At 49.6% G+C, this 12897-nt stretch overlaps 1 protein-coding gene across 1 annotated transcript in view; it reads left to right on the plus strand.

Annotated features, from left to right (window-relative positions):
• The window catches only part of MYH7B (myosin heavy chain 7B), a 52327-nt gene that overhangs the window by 28111 nt on the left and 11319 nt on the right, over positions 1 to 12897 (plus strand). The window contains exons 18-28 of the mRNA XM_019539695.1: positions 696 to 772; positions 2831 to 2918; positions 4004 to 4121; positions 4826 to 4949; positions 6034 to 6170; positions 6679 to 6934; positions 8879 to 9121; positions 9641 to 9817; positions 10242 to 10387; positions 11102 to 11192; positions 12310 to 12699. Of these exons, the coding sequence (XP_019395240.1) occupies positions 696 to 772; positions 2831 to 2918; positions 4004 to 4121; positions 4826 to 4949; positions 6034 to 6170; positions 6679 to 6934; positions 8879 to 9121; positions 9641 to 9817; positions 10242 to 10387; positions 11102 to 11192; positions 12310 to 12699 (1847 nt within the window). The remainder of the gene's footprint in view (positions 1 to 695; positions 773 to 2830; positions 2919 to 4003; positions 4122 to 4825; positions 4950 to 6033; positions 6171 to 6678; positions 6935 to 8878; positions 9122 to 9640; positions 9818 to 10241; positions 10388 to 11101; positions 11193 to 12309; positions 12700 to 12897) is intronic.

Raw genomic sequence — 12897 nt, forward strand, 5'->3', positions numbered from 1 at the left:
TTTGACCCCAGTACTCTTTCCTGCCATGGCAGGGGGTCGGACTAGATGATCTGCTCAGGTCCCTTCCGACCCTACAAACTATGAAACTATGTGAATGAAGGGGAATCTCAAAGGGGAGGGCCAGATAAAACCAGTAAGGGTGACAGAAGTTTGTAGTTACCTGTGGGCTGGCTCCACAGTCATGTGTTGCTTTTACCATTTTTAGCAAAGCCTGGGGGCAAGTGGAAAAACCTGAGCTTGGGCCAAGTTTGTGGGAATTTAGCTCATATTTGCACCAAAGGGAGCCAGGACTTACTTGCTACTCCATTCTCCCAATGTTGTGTGATAAAGGGGGATTCTGTCCTTCACGCTGCTCCTAGGAGAACATTCATCCAGCTGAGACGCAAGCCTTTGTGTATGTGCTCACCCATCCCCTACATGCAATGCCTTCCTTCCAGGAGCTGTGCTCAGGCACTCATAAACTATCTACCACAACTAGCCCTAGGATGTGCTCACACCTCTTTCTCTTCCCCTCCCCTATCATTCCCTGGGACAGCTGTTGTACCTCTAGCAGTACCAACAATAGGGTTAGTATCTTCCATGCCCAGTAGATATGGCAGACCATGGTTCAGGAAGGACACAAACCTCACCTAAGTAGATGCTCACAATAGAAGGAAGGAATACTTTATCAATGTACTGATGTTTCACTCCAACAGAAGATCCACCCAAGTCAGGAATCAAGGAGAAGCGTAAGAAGGCAGCTTCCTTCCAAACTGTGTCTCAGCTGCACAAGGTAAGGACAACCTCCCATTCAGGCCATCAGGGAAACCTGTTCACAAGTCCCAGAGAGAGACTATAACAATTCCTGTGGATAGGCCTGGGCATTTTGGAACCATAATAGAGAGAAAAACCTCTGAGGGTGGTCTTTTTTGGAGCTTGGTCTCAGCATCTCCACCCATCAGGCAATGTGTGCTCTGATACTCATGTGGGTCACAGCCCTATTCTCTTGCTTCTCATCTTTGTGCACTCAGTGAAGGACCTAGGGTCCTAGACTGAGAGGAAAATAGCTTCCTGGGAGGTGGGGCTTGTGCAGTTTCTGTCCCATGATGTCTGTGCTGCCTGGCGCCTGGCAGCTTCTTCGCCATTGAGAGAGCGGCAGTTAAGACTTGCAGTGATGTTTAGATAATGTATTACATGAACATCACTTTAAGTCTGTGCTACTTCTCTCCTCACTCTTGACTGCGGGAAGGACAGCCCTTGGGCAGAAGAAATGAAGGTGGATCTTGCAGAGTTCTGAGCAATCAGCCCCCTGGCCCTCCTGTATTGAGAGATGACTAAGGCAGTTTGCTAGCTTGGGGAGCACATTCCACTGAGCTCCCCAGCTCACAACCATAAAGAAGTTATTTCTATGTCCATCTTTGAACCAAGGAAGCAAGGGGAGTGGATTAAAAATAAAGCCATTGCGGTTCCCAAACATAAAGCCAGATCCTGCAGTAACAGTTTCACACTGCGGTGATGGGGGGGTGGTGCCAGCAACTCTGTTAGCTCTAGCAGCAGAGGAGAGAGGAGATGCTTCTGACCTGAAGTCTCTTGGGTCAACTCATTTCTGGGATGTTTTCCTGGCTTTCTTTCTCAAGAATAGTTCAAAGTCTCAAGGGAATGGCTTTTGCCTTCGACAATACTAGCACTGTGCAATGTAGCTTCTATGAGATGTCTCTTTTTAGTGTGAGAGAAGAATTCAGTCTCTGGTGGCAGAACAGAGGTTGCCTTTCTCACAAGAGTGGTAAAGTCTCATCAAGTGAGCTTGTGCTAGTTCTTAAAGTGAAAGGAAACCCCAGATACTAATATCATGTTAGCTCCCCACTCCACACTCTGAATAAGATGAACTGTACCATGTGGGCCCATCCCCTCCATCCCCATGTACCCTCCAACATTGCCAATTTCTTTCACTGTAGTGACATTGTGTAACAAAGTTCACAGGGGCTACCTGGTGGTTTGAGAGGAGGAGGCTGCCTGAGTAATGTGGCTGGCTCCATCCTCACACTCCTGGGGCCAAAGGCAGGCAACAAATGGAAATAAAGTGTATAGCTTCCTCTTCATGCCCACTCAAACCTATAAGAAAACCATTATTGAAAGCCCTATAAGAAAACCATTATTGTTCAGTTCAACAGCTATGCTGTGCTCAGGACCCCAGATAGGAGCCGTGTAGTGCTTCCACAGGGCTGCAGCCCTCTAGTACATTTCAATGGAACAGAATTTGGGATGTTGGAAGGATACAAAGGCCCCAGATTAGAAAGTTATAGCAGGACCTTAACATCCCAGGACAAGACTAAGCTTTAGTAGCTGAAGAGCGAGCGATAAAGAGCTAGAAAATGAGGATTGAGGGGCATTGGTAGAGCTGCGGTGACCAGCAGATCAGGACTGAGGGGTACTGGCAAAGCTGTGCGTGGGGGTAATCCAAGGAAAGAATAATAGGGAGGTAAAGGTCAGGACTGAAGGCTGCCTGCAGATTTTGCCCAGCACTCTTAGCTCTCACTGTCATTAACTTTACACTAAAAATTTCAAGGAGATGGTACATCACCAGTTCCTCAAAGACTGTGCTGGTGACATTCAGCCCTTTGACAGCTCCTTCCCAAGTGATCCAGGGACTCCACAGGGCCCTGACATGGGCTCAAATTAGTACTTGTGCCTTGGTTAGAGAAGGACAGGCCATCACTGTGAAGGGTATTAGTGAGAAATGACAAGTAGCCTCTCCTGCTTCCACCCACTGTGGTGGGCTGGAAGTGAGTGAGCTTCAGTGCATGGCAGGACAGCAGGACCTTCCATCTCATCCTACCTGTCTGCCCTACAGGAGAACCTCAACAAGCTGATGACTAACCTGCGTGCCACCCAGCCTCACTTTGTCCGCTGCATCATCCCCAATGAAACTAAGACCCCAGGTAGGCACCAGAAGGGCTTTGGGGCAGATTTGGGACAGGATTAGTATCAGTAACAACTCATGGTCATTGTTCTTGGGCATGTGGCATGTGTATGTAGCAGGCATCCTCTAGAACTCTTGAGATTTCCATCCCCACCCCTCTTCACATCTCTTCTTCCCTTACACATGAGCCCTTTCCGCCTGAGAATTGATTGCCATCTCCTGCCAAGAGGGGACACTGCTGGGCACAGCAGATACCCCACTTTCTGTGCACCAGTGCCTGGGGCTGACCTGAAAGGGAGGAGTGAGAGTCCCTCTGCATCTGCAGAATCCTGGACTGCAAGAATTTCAAAGAACTCAAACTCCAGGGGTGCCTGTAAATGTGCTCCGGGGCTGTTTTGATGCACTGTAATTATAGCGTGTCAGAGCAGACTTGACTAATTGAATCTGCTGGAGAATGGTAATTGCCATGCTCCAGCCAGCCTCTGTGTCTTGTGTATTAACATCCACATGTTCAAAATGGTGGCAGGGTACCTTAACTAAAGTTCATCAAATGAGCTTTAGTTCAAGTGCCCCCACCGCTTTAGTTCAAGTGCCCCCATACGTGAGATGCTGTGGTGCTTTAACTAGAATGGCTCTCAGAGCTGCTGTAATTAAAGTGCCCCCCCCCACACCCCTGGATCATGTGTAAAAGTGCTCCAGGAGCCTTAAAACAGAAAGCATGTCATTTGGAGAAGCCTTGGTTAAAGCTCTTCACTTGGCAGATGCTGCTTTTACCCTGCCAGGGTCTTCTGCCAGCAAATGGAATGCAGCTACTTTCCTCGCTAGAAGTCAAGCCATGTTCCAGTTCTCTGAGCCTTTGTTCTGTCTTGGGGCGTAAATGAGTCCCAGGTAGCACATTCCACCTCCCAAACCATAGGGAGGTACCCAAGCCACAGTACAGGGATTTTAGCCCTGGGCCAGAGGGCTGGGTAAGACCTTATTTCAAACAGAAGTCGTTTACAAGCTTCAGATCAAGATCAAGGTTCAGCTGTTGACATGCCAACCCTATATATTTTGGGGTTTGTCTTGGGCCTGCATCAATCCCTTGCCTTCTCTTTCCTGCAGGAGCCATGGACCCCTTCCTGGTGCTGCACCAGCTGCGGTGTAATGGTGTGCTGGAGGGCATTCGGATTTGTCGCAAAGGATTCCCAAACAGGATCCTCTATGCTGATTTCAAGCAACGGTACTTCCCCCCATTTTTGGCATTTGTGGGGGCAGGGAACAGATTATTTCCATGTTCTTCTCCCAGAATGAGCTGGTTCAGCCAAAACCACAGTAACACATCCCAGCATGTGCTGTTCCCAGCATGTTCTGTGGCTGGGCCTTTGGTGCATGGACCTGGGATGTGCCTCAGAATTTGCTGATGGGACACAGTGAATGGGCATACAGCAGGGCCCTGTGTGCCTTCTGCAGGGTGACATTCAGGACAAGGGGCATAGAGACCAAGAGTCTACATTTGGGGCTGACAGTGTCAGTTCTCACTCCAGAGAGAATGAGGCCCAGACCTACCATGTCAGGTACACAGAGCATGGCTCTGAATTCTTTTCCTGTTCATCTGCCCTTGCTGTACCATGCATCTGAGTAAGTCTCATCCAAACCTCAGGCACAGTCTTCTACCCCCTTGAGCTGGACCTGACTCCTTACTGTGTGGAGCCCACTTGCTGTTTGTTCCTACAGTGCCAGCTTTTTGAGGCCCTAGTTATGAATGGGCAGGGCCTGCTGGGCAGCCTCATGGTGCCTCAGTGCTCTCTGGGTCCAGAGTGGCCATACCATGTGGTGCAGAGGCCTGTTTTTTAGGTTGGTAACTCTACACAAGGAAAGGGAGGAACTGGCAGCTCCAGAACAAGGGCTTCCCTCACATGCTACCCCCTTTGTATGTTTCTGCAGCTATCGTATCCTGAATCCTGCTGCTATTCCCGATGACAAGTTTGTGGACAGCAGAAAGGCCACAGAGAAACTGCTGAGTTCCTTGGATCTGGATCACACACAGTTCAAATTTGGTCACACTAAGGTGAGAGAGGCCTGAGCAGTAACAGGGGAAGGAAGCACTGAGCTAAGGAAGAAGCTGTAGAAGTGAGGAAAATTAGGCAGGACAGTCCTCTGTCAGGGGGTTGAAGTAACAGATCCAATCTTCCTCTGCCACCTCCAGCTCACTCTTCTCTCTACTCTTCTCTCCCCTCTGCACAGTACCCACCAGTATGATGCAGTCCTGGTAGAGTATAGGTTGTCTCTGACCCTACTGCATAGTAGCAATGAGCTACTGTTCAGTAGCGACAGCATCATGGTTAGTGCCTGCCGATGCTACATTGCCATAGTAATGAGCTACATTACTGTAGCTTGTTGCTATGGTGACATAACATCTTGTATAAATGTGCCCAGTGATACTCAGCCCCTCTGGAGCTCTTGGTGTGAATTCTGTCTTCTCTATGTAGTGTCAAGTGACATGGAGAGGGCCTCCTACATGTCTCACTTCCCTGCCTCTTCTTGGCTCCTATAGGAGCTGCTAGGTTGCTTGTAGGAAGAGGGTAGGGTGTGGATTCCTGTGTGGAAGCTGAAACCAGCTGAGGGTGGTGTATAAGAAAGGCAATGAAGCAGGCTGCAGAGAAAGAGAGGCATCTGGTGGTGGGAGGAGATTCCATTGTGGATTTTCTCTACCTGGGAACCCATCCTTATTTTAGCACACATTTCTGGCACTGAACACCCCAATATCCTGTCCTGACAATCAGGGACCACCTGCTGCTGAAGGGGCTACAGTGAGCTAGTGCTTTGGGCCCAGTCTATGTAGCTCCAATAAGATGAACTCACAAGAAGATGAAATGGTGAAACTCCAGATCATCTGAAACTCTAGACTGCTGCAGACCTCAAGCGCCTGCCACAGCCACAGAGACATGGGAAGCCCAGTGCAGGGTTGAGAGGATATAGTGACTACTTTGTGTCACGCTCCTTTACAGGTGCTTGGGTACCTGTTTTGAGCCAGTAACAGCCTGACACAGGTCTCCTGAGCTCAACTGTTTGTAATGCTCCATTGCTTACAGCCAGGGTTTCTGTGTCTCTTTGGGTCTTAAATGCCTCCTCTCTGGTTCCCTTGCTTACAGGTATTTTTCAAAGCTGGTTTGCTGGGCCATTTAGAGGAGATGCGAGATGAGCGGCTGGCCAAAATCCTAACAATGCTGCAGGCCAGAATCCGTGGGCGGCTGATGCGTATTGAGTATCAGAAGATCATCAGCAGGAGGTAGAGTTACTGGGCCAGCTTGGACTGCAATAGTACTCACCCTTTGTTGCCCAGCAGTCTGTGACAAACCTTCTGCCATACCCTGCTGGTTAGACACACCCATGATGGAGCTGGTCTGAAGGAATGTTGTTTCCTTAAGATCTGAGATGGTTCTTACTGAAAGTCCAATTTTGATCAAGTGTTGATGAAACCCTGGTTTCCTACCAGCTCACCCACCCTGCTCTTTGCCAGATTTCTGGGCAGGCTGGTGGGGAACCCAAACTCCCAGGCTGGCAACTCCTTAGCAACCCTGGGTTCCTAGCTCCAGGTCAGCCCCCTTACAGATTGCCTTTGAGCTGCAGCAAGGGCCAGATTCTCCCAACATCTGCACCCAACATATACTGAGCTCTGTGAAAACCTACACCTAGGTGGGCTTGTTGGTGCAAGTGGGACCCTTTCTCTGTGACCCCTCAGGGTGGGATATAGGCAAGATGTTTGTGTGGCTGAGCACGCTCCTCTTTTCCCCCAGGGATGCGCTCTACACCATCCAGTGGAACATCCGTGCTTTCAATGTTGTTAAGAATTGGTCCTGGATGAAGCTCTTCTTTAAGATCAAGCCCCTGCTGAGGTCAGCTCAGACTGAGAAGGAAATGGCCACCCTGAAGGAGGAGTTCCAGAAGCTGAAGGAGGCTTTGGAGAAGTCAGAGGCTAAGAGGAAGGAGCTAGAAGAGAAACAAGTCACCATGATTCAGGAGAAGAATGACTTGGCTCTCCAGCTCCAGGCTGTAAGTACCTTGGCTAGGCATCTCCTCCTCCTGAAGTGGTGTGGGCTCTGGGCAAGCAGTTTCATGGGGAGAAACCAGTGTAGTCATTCCCTGAGAGATGACCCACATAGGCCAAGAGCAAGAGCCTTTTCTCAGCAGGGAACTGCTGTCTTTTTGGCACCATGGATAGCAGAGGGCTCAGACAAGGAATTGCCACTGGACACAGGAGTGAGGCTTTGGATAAATACAACTGTACCTTATCATGGTTTATGTCAGTGTTGTATACTGGTGTAAGTTACACTGAGATTAGGAATACACATATGGGCATTGTAACAGGCCTGTTTCCTCAAAGTCATTTGGAGCCCCCTAGTGGCCCACTGAGACCTGTTTAAGCACCTTGGCCACCCCACTAGTCACTTCCGTCACTTGTTTGCCACAACTTTGACATTATTAGGAACATTTGGTAGACTGCCTTCCAGTAACTCAGGTGTGGCTTTAAGCCTCCTGCTGCATTCTGAACTGTTCACTGGGCTCTTTCTCTCCTTGGCGCATGTCTCAGGCTCTTTTTTTCTGCCCTACTCAGTCTCTCAGGGCTCTTGCACTCTCTGTACCATCTCCAGGGCTCCTACAACCTCTGCACTGGCTCTCTGGGCTCCTGCAGACTTTGCACAGGCTCTCAGGTATTTTGGTCACAGTTAGCTGACCCTTTCATAGCCCAGTCCTTTTTCCCTGGGTCTCTGGCAGCCTGCCAATTCAATAGTGATCAAAGCCCTTCTGTGTGGGGTGTCTTCAGTGGCCTCCTCCCCTCCCCTCCCCTCCCCTTCAGCTAATCATGCCTTGCAGACTATAAACCAGTCCACAACATAAAATATGAAGCTTATCCTTAGGCAGTCCCTCACAATAGCTCCTTCCCATCAGGACCTATGAACTGGATTGCCTTGCCTTCTAGGTCCATGAGCTTGCCTTGACCAGTCCTGTAAAGCTTCTGCTCCTCAGGGCACATCAAGTCCTGCTTCAATCAAAGTCTTACTGTCAATCTAATTAACAGACCTGCTGTTACTCTTCACTGCACTCCTATCTCCCTCAATAAACTGCTTAGGGTCAGGCCCTTGCAGCTTGCCAATTTAACCCTTTGGTGACTGCAGGGCCCTCAGTTCTGCTGTCTGACACTATCCCTCAAGCAGAACTTGGGTAGCATCTCCCACAGTGTCCTGGAGGCTGATGGCTGGTTCTCCCAGAGCTCTGGACCTGGCAGCAGCCCCTCCACAGTTTGAAGTTTGAAGGTACCATATCCCTTGTCAGGTCTCTCCCTCTTAGTAATGAGGTTGGGGCTGTATTACAGCATCTATCCCTGGTTAGCAGCTTACAGGTGACTATTACTGTCTTCACCAATAGAAGCATGTAATATAGCCAGTTTGCCTTTAGCACAGAAAACTTAAGCCAGTGTAACTTACACCAGTAAACCTTTACCCATGATTCTTTCTCCATTGGATTGAGTGAAGTTATCCCAGTTCAGGGGTCTCTGCCATCAGTTCCAGGTTCACAAACACTTCTACAATTGACACCCTTGTGTCAGTGCGGAGACAGAGGAATGCCCAGGCTCCACAGTTACCCCAGGGTTGGGCAATTGGGTGGAAAGCTTAACTATCTTCTGATCAACAGGACTCCAATAGTGTTTGGTCTCTGGGGTGTATCTGTTAATCATCTCCCATCACATGAAGTAATAGCTGAAGGAGAAGGGACAGATTCTATTTATCCTGCTTCCTTGGGGATTGGTAGAGAGAGGGTGAGAAGGCACCCGTGAGAAACAGTTCCTTCCACATGACCTGACCAGTTTGGGTTTACTCCCCACATTAAGTGACAAGCAGGTGCATCAGCCTCCAGAGTCCAAGAAAACAAGGGGATGGGGTGTCTCTCCTCTCTTGGAGAGATGGTGAGCATGTGTTTCCTTGTGCATGCTTACAGGAGCAAGACAACCTGGCTGATGCAGAAGAGCGCTGTGACCTGCTGATCAAAACCAAGATACAGCTAGAGGCCAAAGTGAAGGAGCTGACAGAGCGTGTGGAGGATGAAGAGGAGATAAATTCAGACCTGACCTCCAAGAAACGCAAGCTGGAAGATGAATGTGCTGAATTGAAGAAGGACATTGATGACCTAGAAATTACACTGGCAAAGGTGGAGAAGGAGAAGCATGCCACAGAGAACAAGGTAACTAGTACTATTGGTGAAAGGGACAAATGCTGCTGCCATTTACTGGGAGCATGCAGTGAACCCACACGCACTGATTCAACTGAGAGCAGGGATCCTTCTATGGATGTCCAGGGATCTTGGACATCCATAAAGTGTGAGAGATGAGGTTGTCTTAGATAAAGGTCGGTGAAATACAGCTGGTCCCTGCATCAGGAACAGCAAAACTTTTCATTGTCTCAGAACACTGTGCATTCTTGGTATTGGTAAGCAAATCTGGGGATAATACTGTGTTTTTCGGTCTAAAAAAACCTGCCATTTATTTTGCCTCATGTAACAGCTAAATAGTCTGAGCCAAGAAGAGAGCAAAGTAAACACTTCCACGAGCAGAAATGGTAGGGGCAGGGGTGGGGTGGAGATGGACATGATGGTGTTAGTCCGTTCTGGTGTCCAACCAAATATTATCCTGGCTGTTCCTCACTGCCCCACAATCTCAACCCCCTGGAGGAGCTGAGCTCACTTTTTGTTCTGTCTGCCTAGGTTAAAAACCTGATTGAAGAAATGGCTGCTCTAGATGAGGTCATTGCCAAGCTTACCAAAGAGAAGAAAGCACTGCAAGAGGCACATCAACAGGCCCTAGATGATCTGCAGGCCGAGGAGGACAAGGTCAACACCCTGACCAAGGCCAAAGTCAAGCTGGAGCAGCAAGTGGATGATGTGAGTAAAACATGGAGGCAAAGAATAGTGACAGTGATGGGCATCCACTTTGTGCCCAGGAACAGCTCCCTGAAGCACTAATACCCTGTGGGCCTTATGGATGATCTCATGCCTTAGTGCAGGGCTGATGGATCAGTCTGCAGCCCCAGCAAGGGTCCAGTGCTAGTATGGAATGCAAGGGACTATCTGCCCTGATGCAGTTACAGCCATACTGCAGGGTCAAAGGCCTGGATACTTTAGTGGAGAAGCAGCCCAATGCAGAGGGGGTGGGCAAAATACCCTCTACTGGCAATGCTAGAATTCCCACTACAATGGAAAGGAAACCCCCACTACAGGGGACAGGAAGGATGGGGAGAGAAAGGAAATGCCAAGTGAGCAGGAGGGAAGGTGCTTCCCTGCCTAACTCACCTTCCTTAACTTCTAGTTGGAAAGTTCCCTTGAACAAGAGAAGAAGATAAGGATGGACCTGGAACGAGCAAAGCGCAAGCTGGAAGGGGACCTGAAGCTGACACAGGAGTCAGTGATGGATTTGGAAAATGACAAGCAACAACTGGAGGAGAAACTCAAAAAGTAAGTGTGCAGCCTGGGGCAATGCCCACCAGCCAGTCCCAGCAGATGCCACTGTCTCCCCACCCTGCCCACCTTCTCATGAGCAGGTCACTCTCAGGTGCTAGTGGCCTGTGCTCTGTACTTGTCAGGACACATTTTCACATGGGAGATGAAGCCCAGTATGTGTGCAGGGAACCTGGGGCAGAGCTGGAAACTGAATCATGTAGCCTGAACACAGGTTCAGAACCTGACCTACATGATCAGGTTTTCTCTTTAATGTACCAGTAGGGCTTTGGAGGCTGCAGAAGAACACTCAGGAAGCAAAGAGAGAAAACTCCAGTGCAGCGCTAGACCTCATGTTCCTGGTTGCTGCTAATGTCACCAGCAGCAGGCATGTTGGCATCAACTTCCACCTCCTGACTGATCAGGACACACCTGTGGAATGGGTTAGCTCCTGACCCTCTTTCATTTACTTAACACATCAACAACCTCCACAGCACCATAGCAAGGACATTGCCCAGGGGGCTGGAAACAGCCTGCCTGGGAGCTTCTGTTCCAGACCAGAGTTTCTTTGTATATATAGGTTCCTTCATGCTTTGATCCAGGATCAAACACTAGTACCTTGACTGTGAGAACAGTCTTGCACTGGTCCTGGTCAACATACTAGAAGGGGGCTGGCAGGTTTTTGCTGTCTTGTGTCTGCCAAGTTGCAGGACTCTTCCTCTTCCCGTGCAGGAAGGACTTTGAAATGAACCAGTTAAACTCAAGGATTGAAGATCAGCAGGTGCTTGAGGCACAGCTGCAAAAGAAAATCAAAGAGCTCCAGGTAAAGTGGAGAGAGGTGTCCAGGTAGCACAGGCAGGGAGGTCCTGGAGGAGCCCAGGGGGCTGGTTTGGTGCTGACACAGGTTGGGCTTATGTCTCATGCCTGCCAGATGAACAAGCATGTGGTGCCGGGAGGATGAGGGTCATACCACCCACCCGCTTGGGTCTTCCCTCTCCTCTGACTGGAGAAGTGTTAGGTCATTCCTTCCTCTAAATGAGTACAAGCTTGTACCCACATCGCTCTCACCCATCTCTCTCTCACCCACATCTCTCTCACTTAGCTGAAGTCTGATGGAACAAAGCTCTGCCTGGAGTCTCAATTCTGGTTCAGCTGAGTGAGTGGCAGATATAACAGCTGTCTCCCAGGCTGCAGTAGCACAGCAACTCCTTCACAGTGCACCCCCATGTAGTGCCTGATTACTTCCAAACAAGAGAGGGTTGCTAGTTTAACAACATGAGTAAGAGGCAGCCTTCTGGGCACTGACCTGGTTGAGTCCAAGTACCTCCTCGTTGGAGGAGCATAGAAAGGTCAAAGCTAGCAGTGCTCTGCTGATGTCACAAACTGAAGCCCAGGCAAAATCTTAGGAAAAGTATTACATGATTATGAGATCACCACAAGCATCTGTCCCTGCAGCTGTGATTCCACCCTTGGAATCGAGCTCTTTGCCCAAACCAAATCCACAACTCCATCCCCCAGATGGACTTTCATAAATTGTGCTCCTTTTTAACAAAGGGCTCAACAAGAACTCCAGACTTTAACCGTCTTGAACTTTGGGGGAAAGACAGAGGACTGAGGCCAGATTTGTACCTGGACCCCAAAGGTGTGGTTCAGACCCAAGTGTCAAACATTTCTAGGCATGCTTTTGTTAGCACTTCCACTCAGTGCTCAGCAGGGGCAGCATTTTAAGAAGCCTGCACTGGGGAGTTATCTCTGACCCTAGGGTCCTGGGGGCAGAGCAGACGCCTCAGGGCACCTCCAAGTTATAGAGGCACTTGAGGCATTTCCCAGTGTGGTGGCTTGTTCCTGGACAGCATCAGAGAGGTTCTTGCTGTGTTTTGGATAGCAAAGGTGCTTTGCCTAGTCCCCATAGCACCTACCATGTCCTCCCTACCCTATAGGCCCGTATTGAGGAGTTGGAGGAGGAGCTGGAGGCTGAGAGAGCTGCCAGAGCCAAGGTAGAGAAGCAGCGTGCAGAAGTGGCCCGAGAGTTGGAGGAGCTGAGTGAGCGGCTGGAGGAGGCTGGTGGTGCCACAGCCATCCAGCTGGAAATGAATAAGAAGCGGGAGGCCGAGTTCCTGAAGCTGCGCCGGGACCTGGAGGAGGCAACACTGCAGCATGAATCAACAGCTGCAGCCCTGCGCAAGAAGCATGCTGACTCGGTAGCTGAGCTGAGTGAGCAGATAGACAACCTTCAACGAGTCAAGCAGAAGCTGGAGAAAGAGAAGAGTGAGATGAAGATGGAAGTGGATGACCTATCCTCCAACATTGAATACCTCACCAAGAACAAGGTGGGCACTGCCCTCAGTACAGTAGGGCTGGACCAGTCTAAGCATAGGCATTTATGTTGCCCTGTAGTAGCTGGTGGCCTAGATAGACTCTGAGCTCTTGTTCTGCAGCTTGTAGCTGAAGTGGCTCAACCAGAGTCTAGAGATCTAAGCCCAGCTCTGATGTGCCCCTTGACCAAATCACTAACTTCTCTCACCCTT

This window comes from Crocodylus porosus, unplaced genomic scaffold, assembly GCF_001723895.1.
Source record: "Crocodylus porosus isolate Cpor-Errol unplaced genomic scaffold, CroPor_comp1, whole genome shotgun sequence".
Classification (NCBI taxonomy): Eukaryota; Metazoa; Chordata; order Crocodylia; family Crocodylidae; genus Crocodylus; species Crocodylus porosus.